The sequence below is a fragment of the Pagrus major genome, chromosome 1 (assembly GCF_040436345.1).
Source record: "Pagrus major chromosome 1, Pma_NU_1.0".
In the NCBI taxonomy this organism is placed as follows: domain Eukaryota; kingdom Metazoa; phylum Chordata; class Actinopteri; order Spariformes; family Sparidae; genus Pagrus; species Pagrus major.
This window is the reverse complement of record NC_133215.1, coordinates 14,530,877-14,546,998: the sequence shown is the minus strand read 5'-3', so window position 1 is coordinate 14,546,998 and position 16,122 is coordinate 14,530,877. Positions and strand designations below refer to the sequence as shown.

The 16,122-nt window shown below is 39.7% G+C and overlaps 1 protein-coding gene across 1 annotated transcript in view; it reads left to right on the top strand.

The window, feature by feature from the left end:
- Positions 1-11,930, top strand: part of npnta (nephronectin a) — a 56,371-nt gene extending 44,441 nt beyond the window's left edge. The window contains exons 11-14 of the mRNA XM_073470992.1: positions 7,340-7,429; positions 8,554-8,652; positions 10,515-10,774; positions 11,026-11,930. Of these exons, the coding sequence (XP_073327093.1) occupies positions 7,340-7,429; positions 8,554-8,652; positions 10,515-10,774; positions 11,026-11,136 (560 nt within the window). The 3' untranslated portion in view covers positions 11,137-11,930. The remainder of the gene's footprint in view (positions 1-7,339; positions 7,430-8,553; positions 8,653-10,514; positions 10,775-11,025) is intronic.
- The last annotated feature ends 4,192 nt before the right edge of the window (positions 11,931-16,122 follow it).

The following is a 16,122-nucleotide window of genomic DNA, read 5'->3' as shown; positions in this document are numbered from 1 at the left end:
CCACCTGACAAAAACAAGTCTCATATTTACTCTCGCGTTGGCTCTGTTTTTGGTCTCCACCAACTCTTCTTTAGCTAAATGTACATCTGTGTTCACCAGCTAAATGCTAACTTTGACTGACTGCTGTTTGGTCCTGGGCAGGTAGGAGTAAAGTAAGCATTTAGAGGTTTATTCACAAACACATTTGAAGGGTTTGGTTTACGAAATCAAATAGAAATTAAAGGGACTCTGTGGAACTTATGTTGAGCCGTAAGCCGGTTGTTAATTTATGTTTTTAACTAACGTCAGCTACCGTTGCTCTCTGTTGGTGGAGCGGAGAGAGGCACTGAGACGAGGCACTGGAGAACAAGCATAAAGTCACATCCTTTGGACTGTTGCAGGAAAAAAAGTGATTAATGCATGTAAATTGTTACACAGAGTCCCTTTAAAGGCCCTTTTACAAATATTAGTAATGCAGGCAAACTTTTAAACCTGTATTTATTTGTTTTTTGGCCACATGAGAGCAACACATAAAGCTGTAAACACAACACTGATAATTATCACCTCATAAAGTTGTTGTGGTTAACCTGTAAGCAAACAGTTTGCTATTTATACATCCAGTAGATACAGAGAAACTTAGCATTTATTCCAGAGTCGAGTTTATGGCCACCTGACAAGAATAAGTTCCACTTTTTCTCTCCTTTTAGCTCTATTTTGGTCTCCTGAGGGAATTATTTGGCTTGTTAGCTGCAAAATGTTCCTTTTATATTAAGCGGCTAGATGCTAACTTTTAATGACCGCCTTTTTGTGCACTGAGCACTTTCACTGAACTGAACAGCTGCTGTGTGTTGAATCAGTGCTGATGAGAGCGGTGAGTGAACCAAAATAAAGGTTGTGGGACCTAAAACAAAAACAATGAACGTATGGATGCTATAAACCCTCATATAGCTGAGGGACACTTCAGAGTTGACTCACGATTCTCTGTGAGTTTATCACCACAAGCGACACCTTTACATATATAGAAATACACATCGTTTACACAAAATACTAGCTTTAACCTCCTGGGAAACACAATGACTTGTTGCATTAGCTGATTCTAATCTCTGTGTTTTAATGTTTGATAGCGAGGTGAACCTTTTGTTTACTTCTGGGTCACAGATTTTGGCACAACCATTCATCTTCATCAGCTCCCTGACAGGTTTCTGCTAACCAAATTGGAGCAAATTTGCATATTCCTTCCTCTGAATCCTGAAACATTGTGTTTATAATGAAACATGTCACATTCTGGGGGATTTAGGAGTGATGTTTACCTGACAGATGATGCGTATTATCATATTCATTTTGTATTCAAACACATGAATATGTGAATATAAGTTATCTGAGCAGTTGGCAGTCAGTTCCCATGTGCACACAGTTAATCTGCCAGCTAAACCACGTGCCAGACCTAATGCTAAACATTTGGTGAGAAACATGAAGATGATTATTGATGTAAATATGTGAAGATGGCTGAAATCAAAGATATGGGATTCAACATATGGCAATGGGAGAACTCTGCAAGTAGTTTTCTCACCGATGGTGATAAGTATGTAAATCAAGCTATTTCCACCTTATTACACCACATTTCAGTATGATATGCACATTGTTAAGAAATAGTCCATATTTACAGGATGGCAAATTAAAGTAATGTTATTGTTAAAGAAGGAATTTCCCTCTCAAGGTAATTATCTCTTTGGATTGTGTTAACAAACACAAACTGCTTCTCTGCCAGACTGTTGTTTATCCACATGTCACACCACGCTCTCTGCCAGGCACGCATCTCTGACACCAATTACACTCCAAGACGCATCATCAGGCTTTGCTTCAGTTAGACGTTCTCAATTAATAACAAATAATGGAATCGAATTCAAAATACTGTGGCAGTGAGAGGTGGTTCAGATTGTTTCTTTTTGCTCTAACAAGTGAGGTAATCACTGCAATCATCTGCTGCTTTCCTTAATCTCACAGTGTTAAAAGCATGCACCTTTTCACAACGGTGGATTGTTTCCTAATGAGATAATCCCCGTACCAAACAACTTGTTAAGCCTGAAACATAGTTCAAGACCTAATTCACTCAATTTAATAGACGATGTGTCTGCAGCTAAATACTTGTTATTATAGCATTTAAAGGATATAAAAGGATATAATTCTAAACAAATCACATCAACACACCAAAAACAGCATGAAGTCCGTATATACAATATAGTTTATTCCTCTGTGCCATAAACCTCCATTGTTGTTGTTAAAAAACTCAACTCGCCTCCATTATATCAGGGTGGGGACAGAAGCTTCAGAGTTGAGGATATGTCAAAACCTGGACACATAACACCAAACCAATCTGCATGGTGATATACCACCAGAGTGGAGTGATAAAAAGCGTTGTTTTGTAGTCTGGTTGAACTGTTCTAAAAATAAAATAAAAAATGCAGTGGAGAATCATTCACATACACGTGTTGGTGCCATTAACACCCCAAAATGCAAGTTAAAAGAAATAGTTCCCAATAACTGGCACTCCTGTTTGAGTAACTTTTCCTATAAAATAAAAAAAAAATGACATACTTCTGATCCACTTTTAAAGAATTGCTTTTTCAGTAGGAATAATTAAACTTTAACGAGAAATATGAAAAAATTATACAGAATAATCAGCTTCATCCATGGAACCAGTGCTGCTAAAACGAGGGCACTATAAAAACCATCAGTTGGTGAAATAATGTGATGCAGACTCGCAGCGTGAGAATTTGAACAGAAGAAATAAAAACTTTCCTTGATCACGAAGCCTAAAGTTGCTCTACAGTTCTGTGGTTTATCAGTCAAGTGTATGAGCTACGCTGCAGACTGGAGTCTCTGTTAACAGTGACGAACAGGCAGATCTGCGTCATGAACGCTCGTGTCCTCTGAATGTTTTGTAGCCTCACAACGCTGTATTATTATAAACTTTGAGGCTGTTAAACACAGCATTAAAATGCTTCTTTGGTGATCCGATCACTAGGGGGACAGCTCGTCAGGTCACACTTGGCATGAGGCGTCTTGACATGCATCTCGAATGACCACAAATACAAGATGCAATGTTTTTTACACAAAGACGGGAAGAACTTAATGTATAACCTATGCCGAATTTACAAAAAGGTCCAGCTAATTGAAAAATTGTCATAGAGAGCATTTCACAAAGTTTGTAAAGTTTCTCCTAACTCAACAACTCACAAAATTGAGCGATTTTATAAGGGAGTCTGGGGGATTTGTAGTCGATGTGGCTGCTTTAAAGTATGTTGGTGTACAAGTTTGCCCTCTGCTGTAGTGCAAAATGTTCTCAAATTGTTGTTAATAACTATTAGATATAGGTTATGCTTGCCATTCAAATGAATACAAAAAACATGAATGTCACACACCCCTTACAATGATGTGATTATATAGACTGACCCCTCAGCACCCTCAACTGTGGCTGACTTCCTGCATCCCTAGCTTTATTCTATTAATTATTTGCATTGCTCATATTTAACTTTTTGTATTCTCCACATTCTCACAGCAAACAGATGAACCACGAACTTCTCAAACATGTGCAGTTTCAGTAAATTTGCATATTTTGATACACAGCCATATGGAATAAACAACAGAAGGCGAGACTTTTATTGGTATTTATTTATTTATTTATTTGTAACTTATTTGTAATTTATTTGTAAAAGAAAATGTAACATAGATAGCGGTTCCTTGCTCATTTGTTGTTGTCATGCTCACTTCACAGAAATTCGTGTTTACTAAACCTGAGAAAGTTTCTTTGACATAGAAATATCTGGTAAAATGCAGCAGAGTAGAGTGTGGGATAGCTCTCACCTTGCCAGATGGCATCACATAATTAGAAAAAGGAAAGAGTGTAGAGAAGATTACATTAACACCTGTCTGCACCGCTTGAGGGAGACATCAATCTAATAGTTTGCACCACGGCAGAGCAGTTCTCAAAATCAGAGCTTCCAGAAGATAGTTTGAATGTGATGAGAGTGGGAGGGAGGAGAGACAGCGCCGAGTGATTATTCTAATAATTAGACGGAAATAGGAATCATTTGAATAAGAGCCCGATGGCGTGAAGAACACTTCAGCTGTGCCTCAGGTACAGGTGTTTACTAAAATCAAATCAATTTCCAGACTAGGACTTCAGTTTCCTTTCAACTTGGACCTGTGCAATCAACATTAGTATCTGTGTCCAGGGAAAAGCTTGAACCTCCATCCAAGTTCAGGAATATTCAGTATTCTGGATGGTCCGCTAATTCGGTTTCCTGCCCAGAACTAGATGAGAAGATTGATACCACTCGTGTGTCTGTGTGTCATTCTGGAGCTGGGATGTGGGTAGCTGAGCTTGTTTTAGCTTACCCTACGTTAGCGTAAAGAAGCTGGGAAATGGCAAACCTAGCTCTCCACAAAGTTAAAAAATACACTGCTTCTCAGTCCCTCTCTTCTCCCTCTCAGTATTATTCCCTACTTGTCTACAAGATGTCCCCAGACTTTTCTGCTTCCATCCCCGGTCCTGCCACTCCTTATTCTCTTCACCTGAGCTTTCCCAAACCATCTCCACTCCTGGACCTGATTACCCTCATCACTCTAACCACTCATTCATATACCAGCTCAGCTCCTTTGTTCCTCTGTCAGTTCGTACATGTTGCTTCCTTGGTTTCTTGCCTTGTGCTTTTGTTTTCGAGCATCTGTTATCTGCATGTTTACCTAGACCTGTACCTGCCTGCCTGCCTGTACCCTGCCGTAATAAATCACTGAAATCATCCTGCTGCCCTCCTCCATTCACGTCGGACGGCAGGCTAACTGATTCCCCCTGCTTCCAGTCTTAGACATGATGTCTGTATTAATCTTCTCATTGAACTCTCGGCAAGAAAGCAAATATTAAACGCATATTTCCCAAAATGTATATATATTTCTCTTTGAGGAAGCACATGCTCCTCTGAGGTGAATAAAAGCCGCTCAGCATCCTTTCTGCTGTATCAAAAATGTATTTGCATTAAGTTTAAAACAAGGCTTTTTCCGATGCTTCATAAAAGTTGGCATTAGTAGATTCAAGGTTTTCACCCACTACAGTGAAAAGTTAATGCACTAAATTTGAAATATACAAAAAAAAGTCAGGAATTGGTTACTGCTTAATCCCCCTTTGAGCAGCTTTTATGACCTCACATATCCATATTCATCCACATTTGGATGAAATTAATCACACAAGGTCAAGAGGTGAAAAACAAGAGTGGCCAGCATTAACTGTGTGGTGCTTCAGCATGGTTGTTGAGCAAATAAGTTTTTAAAAGGTCGCCTCCCCCCCAAATTATACTCCTGCCTCTAGTGATATCTGAGATTTTATTGTGTTGAGGTTTTCAGATAGCAAATATTTCTCCCGTCTAACATAAGGGAGCTGAATGTTGTTTTGTTTGTGGTGCTCGAAGCATTAAAGTAATACGTTACGAATACGAAAATAAAGCAATTTGTCTCTGTAGAAACAGTGTCCCACTTACTCTGGATGATCCACTGACCTTGCTGTGAAAAGTTTTCGTTCTGGCTACATTCTGCTTTGACAGATCGTGCAAAGTATCCAGGACGGTAGCCTAATATTCTGATAATGAACTGTTTAAAAGCCCAAACAGAATAAAAATGCTCCAAATAAACACCTCAGCCAGAATAAACAGGTCCAAACTGAATGCAATTTGAAGTGGTTGCAGAGGGGTAGTCAAAATAAAAACTGTCCCATGTAAACGATACAATAGATATCCATCCTCGGGACAGGAACTGATCAAACATGCGCCAAAAGAGATAAAATATCCGATGAAGAAGAGGAATGCATGACATAACATCACTTTTGGGCATGTCACACAGCTTCCCACTAAATTTGTTGTTGCGTGTGAACACCAGACCCTCATAATCCCACCCAGTGTAAACAGTTTACGCGAAATCTTCAATCAGAATGATTTCAGTCGGAATCAAGAAATATAAATATAAACAGAGCTACTGTTTCAGGAAAGAAGCCGGGTTGAGTTGCCTGAATCTGGTTTGAGCAGCACAAATGACATTTTGACAGATGACAAACAAAATGGCAGCATAAAACAAATATAAGACTAATTAACAAATTCTATATATAGAGTTCCTTTTGCGTCAAGATAAGATCAAACGCAGCTATTTTTTACTTGTAGTCACGGTGTCACTGTTCAAATTACCGCTCCCTTAATTGGCGTATCACCGGATTCACTCTTTATATATCGATATACGACCGGACACCAGGGCTCGTGGTGGGTTACGTTCCTTAAAAGCTCAGACACACACAAACACAGACACACGCAGAGAGAGACCCGGATGCCTGGGATATCTGGAGAGCCTGGTGTGAGTGTGACCTCCCCACTCTCGGATTCCTTCGACTGTCAGACTACATCGCGGTCTGCCAGGTGGTTGTGACCCAGCGTGGGGATGGGCTCTGACTAGAGGGGGCACATGTCGGGGGGACGGACGGTTCAAGTGCAGGTTACAGCGCATTCATGGCATAGGAGCAAGGATCTGCCCGGGATGCTGGGAATAGTTTATTTGATAGTTGACCCCATTAAATTCCACTGACGTGTCATGTCAGTTTTAATCATGAGCCCAATATTAATAATCACAAATTTCCCTGAAGGGACTCGATGGTCCGTACCACATAAGGACAGAGGGTCGGTTCAGAAAAGGAAAAACTCGAATGCATTACATACTAAAATGAAGATGTCAAATGATATTTTTCAGTCATGAAGAACCGCTTCGTGAAGGCAATTCAAAACCACTGTAGACAATTGTTTTTCTAATATATTAAAAGAAACCTTTCTCTACAAAATTCTTGTCACCGTAAAAGTAAAAGAAACAACTTTCTGCTCTTCACTTGTCAGTTGACCTTTAATAAGACAGCTTGGCTTATAGTATTTCGGGCAGTGTGACCCCATTGGAGAAGGAAAGAGGCTATTTCAGGACTGGCTGTGTTACTGTATGTGTGTGTATGTACTGTAGCCCCAGGTTGTGTAGCAGCGCCATTTGCCCAGACGTTGCATCAGATGAACCGTTGCCCTTTTCCTCATTATGATTCACTTTTGACTTCTGGTGTTTTCAGGTTTTTCTCAGGTATTCTGTTCAGTTCACTGTTGTTAAATGTGCTTGGCTCTTTGTATGCAGGCACTAAACCGTCACATTGATTCATCCTTGTAGAGTCCTCGTAGAGTAAAGAAAACAAAGCAGCACAATAGCCACAAGTGTGAATGGCGTGGTGTGCAAATATAATACCTTTTGTTAATCCTTTATCTAAACCTGCTTCTCCCCCCTCTCTCCTCAGTCCCTCGGAACCACGACCGCAACACCGTCCTCGGCGTCGACTTTGACATTGAGCTCGGCAACACGGCAGATGAAGCCAAGGACGACCCAGGTAAACACAACACACATTTGACAGAGACAATCAGCAACAGCCTGCAGAGCTCAAACGATGACGGACGAGCCGCATTTGCTACGAGCAAAATGAAACTGCCAATCAGCTCCTGCAGTGGAGCAGCCGAGGCGAAGATATTATAGTGACCAGATGTGTTTTGATAGGCCTTTCACCAGGAGGTGACACATGACATCTGGCCGTATCCGTTTAAATAATGGCTCCCAGCCCAGAACGTACTGCCAGACTTCCCCACTTTTCACATTATGCTTGCTTGATTGCTCGACTGCTTGAATGATTAATTGATCATTTGGAGGTACACCAGTGCTCCGCTGCTCTTAAGCTCCCCGGTTCTCAATGCAGAGTTCCTCCAACAACAATAAGAAAATAGCTTTTGTGAAGAGACAGCACTTTATCCGTCACATTTGCTCGACGTGATTTATTGATCCCAATGGTATGCAGATTAAATTGCCTAATGATTTAGTTGCGTGTTTATTTTGGTTCACAGTGCATCATTTGCTATGCAGTGTCAAGGGGGAAGGCATTTTCATTGGCTCAGAAAATGAACAGAGAAGTGTTTTGCGGAAACCCTATTTCAGGGACAAAATGATGGATGTTACTCTTATCTTCCAACCAATTTGTAGAGCAATGCATGGGTGATACCGCAACTGTTTTGCCCGCATTCTCTTAATGTTATTGTCTAGGCTTCATCGCTCGAAAAGAACTCATCACTCACTGAATATTATGACTCTCTGTTGTAACTATAATCTGTTTTACTATGAGGTACGGCATGCATGGGCTAAATGTGTACACGTACACTCACTCATATACTCACACACATTGTTATCAGCAATTCCAGCAGCTCAAACAAATATTTGTGGTTTCCTCTTGCCATTTATGCTGCTCCATTTCACCTTGATTTTACCTCAATACATCAGCACTCCTCTGAGATTACAACAAATGTTTGTACTGTCGTTGTATCATCATGTTCATCAGAAGGAGCCGCAACAGTCCTCTTGCTCCCGGTAACGTTAGAGGGGCACAGTGGGGCTCCTGTGAAGAATTACAGAGAGCAGACTGAAGCCTTTTTTGCATCTTCTCTGCAAAGTGTGTTTTATTTCCCTCAGAGGCCGGCTATCTGGGCTGCTCCTTTGATGACGGCCTTTGCGGTTGGATCAGGGACAAAGACGGAGACCTGCACTGGGAGACGACGCCCGATCCGTCAGGTAATTGAAGGGCAGGGTGGGGCCGCTCATTCGCACTCACACACATTAAAGAAAATTGTTTGTTTTATTGTCAGTAAATCAAAATGAGAAAAAGCAGCGTTCCTTTTAGCGACGCGCACGCATCTGCAAACACCCACAGAGTCAGACAATCTAAGCGGCTCAGTTTGTTCCACCCAATTACAGGTCAAGATGAAAACGACTTGATGGAAGTGGTTTGTCTTTTCTGCAGATTAGTGCTTTGCTCTACAAAGCGATGCAAATGAGAAGAGGATTACGCGACCCGGCAGCGATACCTGTGGCTCGCATTAAATGGGAACACGACACTGTTTTTCTTGGGGTTCAGACGAGGAGAAAATGCGGTGAATTATGTTGAGAGGACTCAGCAGACAGGGTGTGAAGACTAAACAGCCACATCTGGGTTCCCCTGCCAACTGGCTTAGTTTTGCAGTTACTAATGTTTCCAAGTTGTTCAGACTCAGACTCATTTCAGCCAAGTCTGTGCTCACTCATCAGAGAAAATAAAGATTTTTGCACAGACTTTCAATTTTCCCAAATCATTTAAAGTAAATCATAAATGAAGCTGACTAAGCGTAATTCCATTTAAGAGAAGGGAATATGTTGAATAAGATACAATGTCTTATTTATGGATATGTACATACATGGCTTTTACTACGTCTTAACTGTCTTGTGAAGCATGTAACTATTTACAGTTCATCACTTTAAGTTCTTGTGATGGATAGCCACTGGCAAACACTCCTGGCTGTTAGAGGATTGGCACAGATTTGAAGGCTCATAACTTATGTAGAGAGCCTCTGTGGCCTAAAGATTCATATCACACCCCCTGTGGTTAACACCAGTCCTACACAGATCTGCTCAATAAGCAAAATGCATCCACGTTAATCTGCAATTACCCAGAGGCACTTTCACCTTTAAATTTTTAAAACTATATAGCTCTACTATCACTAACTAATGCATGAATCGCTAAAAGAGAAGTCAGTTTGCCACTGGCAACCGGTTATAGTTTGAGATGAAGAAACATAAGTGGGTCAAGTCTTTTTTTAATTGTCTAATTTTTCTGCCAGTTCAACATTAAAACCTGATGTATTTTTTATGAGTGCTATGACAGACAAACAGACCTACTTACCTACATTTTAAAGGGTCAGTTGACCCAAATTAGAAGAAAACATTCCCTACTTAAATCTAAAGTAGTAACAGGCCTGCTGCTTGGCACCTGAACTTAATGTAGTGAACGGATGAATTTTGAAATTTGCAATACATTTGGAAAAACTCAACAGCGACCTGACTTTCCAGAGACAATGTTCCTCTGACTCAGGATAAGCCACAGACCTCATTGTCAATAGTTTGTAGAAAGTAGGTACAATTGAAAAACTGTTCAAAGTGAAGACTGTAAATTATCCGCAGTAAATCCAAATTTTGTTTCTGGAAATCAAAGTTATTATTATGAAATGATTTTCCAGAATACGGCACTTTATTATAAGGCGAGAAAACAAGTGTGATGCAACCAGCAAAGGTGTTTCTCATGACAGGTTGGGGCATATTTCAGTGCCACTTTTTCTAAGGTGTCATCAATTAACACAATTCAGTGTGGCAAAAATCATTATATTCAATTTATTTTCATTAAAGCAACATTATGTAGAAATTGGCATTTTGTGCATTTTTGCTGCCCCCTACAGTTTATGAGTGCAACACCACTGTCGTAAATACAAATAGTGATTGAGACACCATTCATCCTATTAGAAGACGTCAAAAAATCAACATGATTTTGAAGCTGTTATTTTAAGGCAAAAAAAGTTACATATGTTGCTTTAATTGACTGTAATGTCCGTCACTTGCCTCCCCAGGTGGACGGTACCTGACCATTCCTGAGGTAGGCAACAAGAGGACTGGGCGAGGGGCCCGGCTGGTCCTGCCACTCACCCCGCCCTGGAACGACGGCAATCTGTGCCTGTCGTTCCGGCACAAGCTGGCAGGCCACCACGTGGGCATGCTGCAAGTGTTTGTGAAGAAGGGAAAGCAGTACAGTCCAGCGGTCTGGGGCCGAACAGGTGGAAACGGCTGGAGGCACACCCAAATCACATTATGGGGCACAGGCCTGGAGAGTGTAAGTGCCCCAATAAACATGACGGAGAGGTTTACTCACACAGTGTGTATATTTATAACAGCAGTGAACAGAAATGTTGGTGTTTATAAAAAATAAATCAGAGCAGCAGTCTCCTTTTCAAAATAGTGGATCTGTGGAAATCTAAGATTGACATCCGCTTTGAGTAGAACCGCAGTGAGTCATCTTTCATCATAGAGCAGCATGTTCCTCAGTGTAAGTAACAGTGTGTGTGTGTTGCTGCTGTTTACCAGGTGATCCTGAAGGGGGAGCGTGGGCGAGGCAGGAGCGGCGAGATGGCCGTGGACGACATCACCCTGAGGAAAAGCTCCTGCACAGAGGAGCACAATCTGAGGAGACTCTGACTGACAGAACCAAGAAAGGCAGAAAGAAAACACGAGGGAAAATCATCTCAAGGAGAACTGACTCTGTTGTGAAAACCCCTTACTCTGCCTGAGCTCTCTCTGATCAAACCCCCGCCCCTCCCAACCATCCGATAGCCGAAACATTGTGCGTCTGCAGAACAGTGGGTTTCTCTTTCTCGCCTGTCCATGAATAAAAAGACTGAATCGAATGTCATGGCCGGATCCAAGCACCACCCCCCCATTCCCCGCCCTGGCTTCTCAGCCTTCCTCTCACTCCATCACCTATAGCTCTGAAACCTGCATGCACCCACTCACCATGGAGATGTCCACAGCCCTGGCAGCCCTCCAGCCACACCGCTGAGAGGCCCACATTCATTTCTTTCTGGAGAGAGGATGGTTCCCTCACTTATGCTTTTACCTTGCTTTGATCCTTTAACCACAAGCCATTACTTTTTATTTGCTTGATGTTAAAACATGTGGCCAGGGGTGCTTTTTTGTGACTGTTTTGATCAGCAAAATATCAGAGATGGTATGCATTTCTTTGAGGGTTAGAGATTTAAGAAAAAGACAGGTCATGTTAGTCAGTAATTCTTTCTAATCCAGATGACTCCAATCCGACACAGACTTAAAGTATAAAACCAACTAGTAAGTCAGTTTAGCCCTGCTTCTGTTGGTCCAATCTGAGATTTCTTCTACAGCACAGTTCTGACTGAAAGAGCGCAGCTTTATTTTTGTTGTCTCAGTATTTCAAAGATCTGTGTGGTCGAGGAGGCTTTAAAAATTCAGCACCTTGTCTACCCTGATCTTTTATTGAAGCCTCCAAAAGTTGTTAAAACACTTGTGTTTTTCAGATACTTGAAATGTGTCAAACAGAATCAGCGTATGATTTTGCGACACTTGCAAATCAACAGTTACTTTCTATTATACAGTATGTGCTTTGTTATATTAAGTGCAGTTTGTTATAAAGACGATACCGACAACTTTTTAGGCTTTCACAAATTGTATTATTGTAAATGTAGTCGTGTGTACATACTCTAAAGATCTACAGTCCCATGTGTTGTGTGGTTTATACGTTATGTAATTTCATACATGAATATTCATTGGATGACAACGGTTGGTATTTCAACTTTTAATGATAGGACATGTATACAGGTGGAAACCTTGTGTAGTGCAAGGCTGTGTTAAAAGTGCACAAAATATGTATGTTCATGTGTTATGGTATATTATGCTCTGTCTGTAACTTGCCAAGCACATAGTTGCATATTGTATGCTGTGATAATGAAGGGCATCGGCTGGAACTTAAAGGTTTTCTGTGTGCATGGGTGCATTCACCAAATTCAGATTTATCCAGACCAGTATGTAAATAAAATACATTGACTGATATGTTATGATGCAAAGCCTGAGTTTTTTTGTTTTACTTATCTTAGTAGCTGACTTCATTACAGTGTTTAGAACAGAAGTTGCAGCTGAATTTATTTTTAAAGGCATCATGTTGAATTTTTGACCACCAGTGGCGCTGTTGGGCTATGTTTTTAATGAGCAGGTCCCTATATTGTTTGTATGAGGGCACACATGCACAGAAAGAGCACAAGGGTATACACAGCAGGGGATGCCATGACAGATGGCAATCCTCCAAGAAAAAAGGAGAAGAAGACTTATAGCTTATAAAATAATGTAAACTACCCAACAGTATATACAAGTACAGCTCAAACGATTAGTCAATTAATCGATTATTCAACTTGCAGATAAAGGTAACTATTCTAATCTTCCCTGAAGTCATTTTTCATACAAAAACATTTCATGATTCCGGCTTCTAAAATATGAGGATTTATTTTTTCCTTTCAGTTATTTAGTTTTAGTTTAAGGTCAGTCAGATGAAAGTGAAGAAGAAAACCTCACCCAAAAGAGAGCAAAATAAAATATCAATAGACATTCATATCTTTTACATGTCTAATCACATTAGAAATTATGATTAGCTGCTAATGGAAAAAAGTACTGTGTAAAAAATAAAACCAAAGAACATATGTAATGTCATTGTTTCTATTTTTATTATTATCGGTTTGACAAAACAAAGCATTGTGAACCTGTCAATTGTTACAGCATTTCTCACCATTTTCAGAACTTTTACAAACCAAACAATTTTAATAAAGTTTAATTGAGGAAATAGTCATCAGTTTAATCTATAATTAAAATAATCATTAGTTGATGTCTTGTAAAAAATAATTACAAATTAAATAAATCTCAGCTGACTAAGGCAGTAAAATCCTGATTTTATATAAATGCATAAGAAATAATAATGTGATACCATTATATTTAATAGTTTAACAGTCACAGGAGCCATTTTCTGCATTGAATATTGGAAAAGTAAATTAAAAATGTTACTTTTAACATTTTCGTGACTTTTACTTGTTACAGACTGCAGCCATTTGATGTTACAGTAACAATCCTTAGTAAATGTCTGAAGACGTTGAAATGTATTCATCATATTTGTTAAACCCTTAGGTTGCATACAGTATTATTTTAATGAGGAAAAAATACAACTGTTTTTCTACAGAGCAGAAGCTCAAAAGGACACCTTTAATATAATGATGCCCTAGAACGTCAAACTACTTTCCACATGCTGGCATTGCATAAAATGATCAAAGTATCAAGCAATAAATCACAGTATTTCTCCTTTTTATGTCAGCAATGACTGTGCTTGATTTATATACCAGTTTTATAACAAAATCCAACTCCTGCTGCATCACAAGTACATTCTCTTACTTCACCAATCGGTTTCTTTACTTCTTACAAGTCACCTTGCTTCATTTAATATTAGTATATAGTCAACTCTATGATTCAAGCTTTTATGAAACAGGAATAATTCAATATTTCAGCATTAGAGATCGAGTATTAGAGAAGTCCTAATGACAGCATATACTTACACTATGTATGCAACAGCCCATCTAAGCGCAGTAGTTTTCACCACACATTAAAAAAAACACCTCTCTAACTTAAAGTAAGTAGGAAAAGTTCAACAGGATGATGGAGTTCAAACCATTTCTAGTCTTCAGACTGGTAAAAGGTAGAAGGACGCATGCTTTAATTTAATATTTCATATTCCTCACAGACATTCAAAGACACATTCTCTTTATTTATACCATGGCCATGGACCATACTTATGTGTGAGGGATGGCAGGTGTGTGATAACAGTGAATAACAGAAACCCTCAAACACAGTTCCAGTCAGCCTGGTTGTCAGAATAAAGTGTTGGCATTTTTAGTTTCTGCAAACCCCAGATACGTTCTGATTTATGAGTCATATATACCATATCAACATTTCTACGGTACATGTCATATTACATTGAGCTGACTGTCATGTCTGGAGGTGGCGGGGATGGTGGATGCGTTACAGCTCAGACGAGACGAGACAGCTGCCAAGCTTCCGACCTATACTTACGTTTGGACCTTCATTCAGGAGGCCGCTGTTCGTATCCAGTGTGGAACAAGAAATCAACGGTGAGTTCTTTTAACTTACTAACATAGTTAAGTAACGTCACATACGTATCGTTACGTTATACGTTACTTACTGGGTAACATAGGTATGTTTGTAATGGACGTTAAAAAAGTAATGTTGTGATTCTGTTTTCCGAGACCAACAAAGTATTTTTCTTGCCTAAACTTAACCAAATATTTTTCTTGCCTAACCTAACCAAATGTTTTTATTGCCGAAACCTAACCAAGTATTTTTCTTTCCAAAACCTAACCAAATATTTTTCTTGCCTAACCTAACCAAATATTTTTCTTGCCTAACCTAACCAAATATTTTTCTTGCCTAACCTAACCAAATATTTTTATTGCCGAAACCTAACCAAGTATTTTTCTTGCCTAACCTAACCAAATATTTTTCTTGCCGAAACCTAACCAAGTATTTTTCTTTCCGAAACCTAACTGAGTATTTTTCTTGCCTTAAAAACTGCCTTTTTGCTTTTTAAGGTAGGTGGCCAAAGTGGAGTATAAGCACAATAAAGCACTGAGTGGAGTTCTTTCACCATGCTCATTTTCTTATTTTAGGATACCTCATTATGTCCACATAAGTGGAAACATTTAAATCAGTGGAGGTGCTTGCAGCAGCAAATTACAGCTGCATAAAGTTTTCACAAGATGAGCTCAGATGAACTTTGGAGTGTGAATTCATGCTGCCGGCCAAAAGGAAAAAAGTTTGATGACCTCTAAAAAGGACGGTTATCATGATTAATGCCTATCACTCTCTTGTCCCTCTCTCTGTCTCTCACTCGCTCTCTCTCAACTCAAATGTTCGTTTGCTCAAATAAGGTCTGCATTTCCGATATTAGATCTCCAAACAGATGATTCTCCAGAGTCCTGTCACTGACCTGTGATGAAATACCTTTAAAAGAATTCTTCATTTTCCCTCAGGGAAACTTATTTGGGACAAAAAGGGCAAGCAAACAGTCCCTTTATTAAGATAAACCACCATAGCAGAAAGGAATCCAGAGGGCAGAGGCAATAGCTAACAAAAATGTGTGTATTTGCCTGTATCTCTCTCTCTCTCTCTCTCTCTCTCTCTCTCTCTCTCTGTGTGTGTCTTTTCCTTTCGGTCATTTCCCAATTGTCTCTAAAAGGGTAGAAATGTCAGGCATTTTCTCTCTCTTTTCTCACAAACACACACACACATACACACCAAAAGAGGCCGAGAACGTAATGAAAAATATCAAATACCTTTTCAGTTCATACAGAATAAAGCATGAATAACCGGAAGAAGCCTCTGTCATGCATGCTTGTTCCCTGGAAACAAGAAATGTATGTGAATGTATGCTAATGGGACATTAATGGATGTCATAAGTGAAGAAGAATAGTGCGGTTAAATAAGCGGAAACATTCACAAAGCTAAACAGCAGTGATGTCCTTCAACAGGGCAAACAAGGACAGGCGACGGTTACCTTTAAAACTCAATTACTAAATTGCAACTGGACCTACTGTATTACCA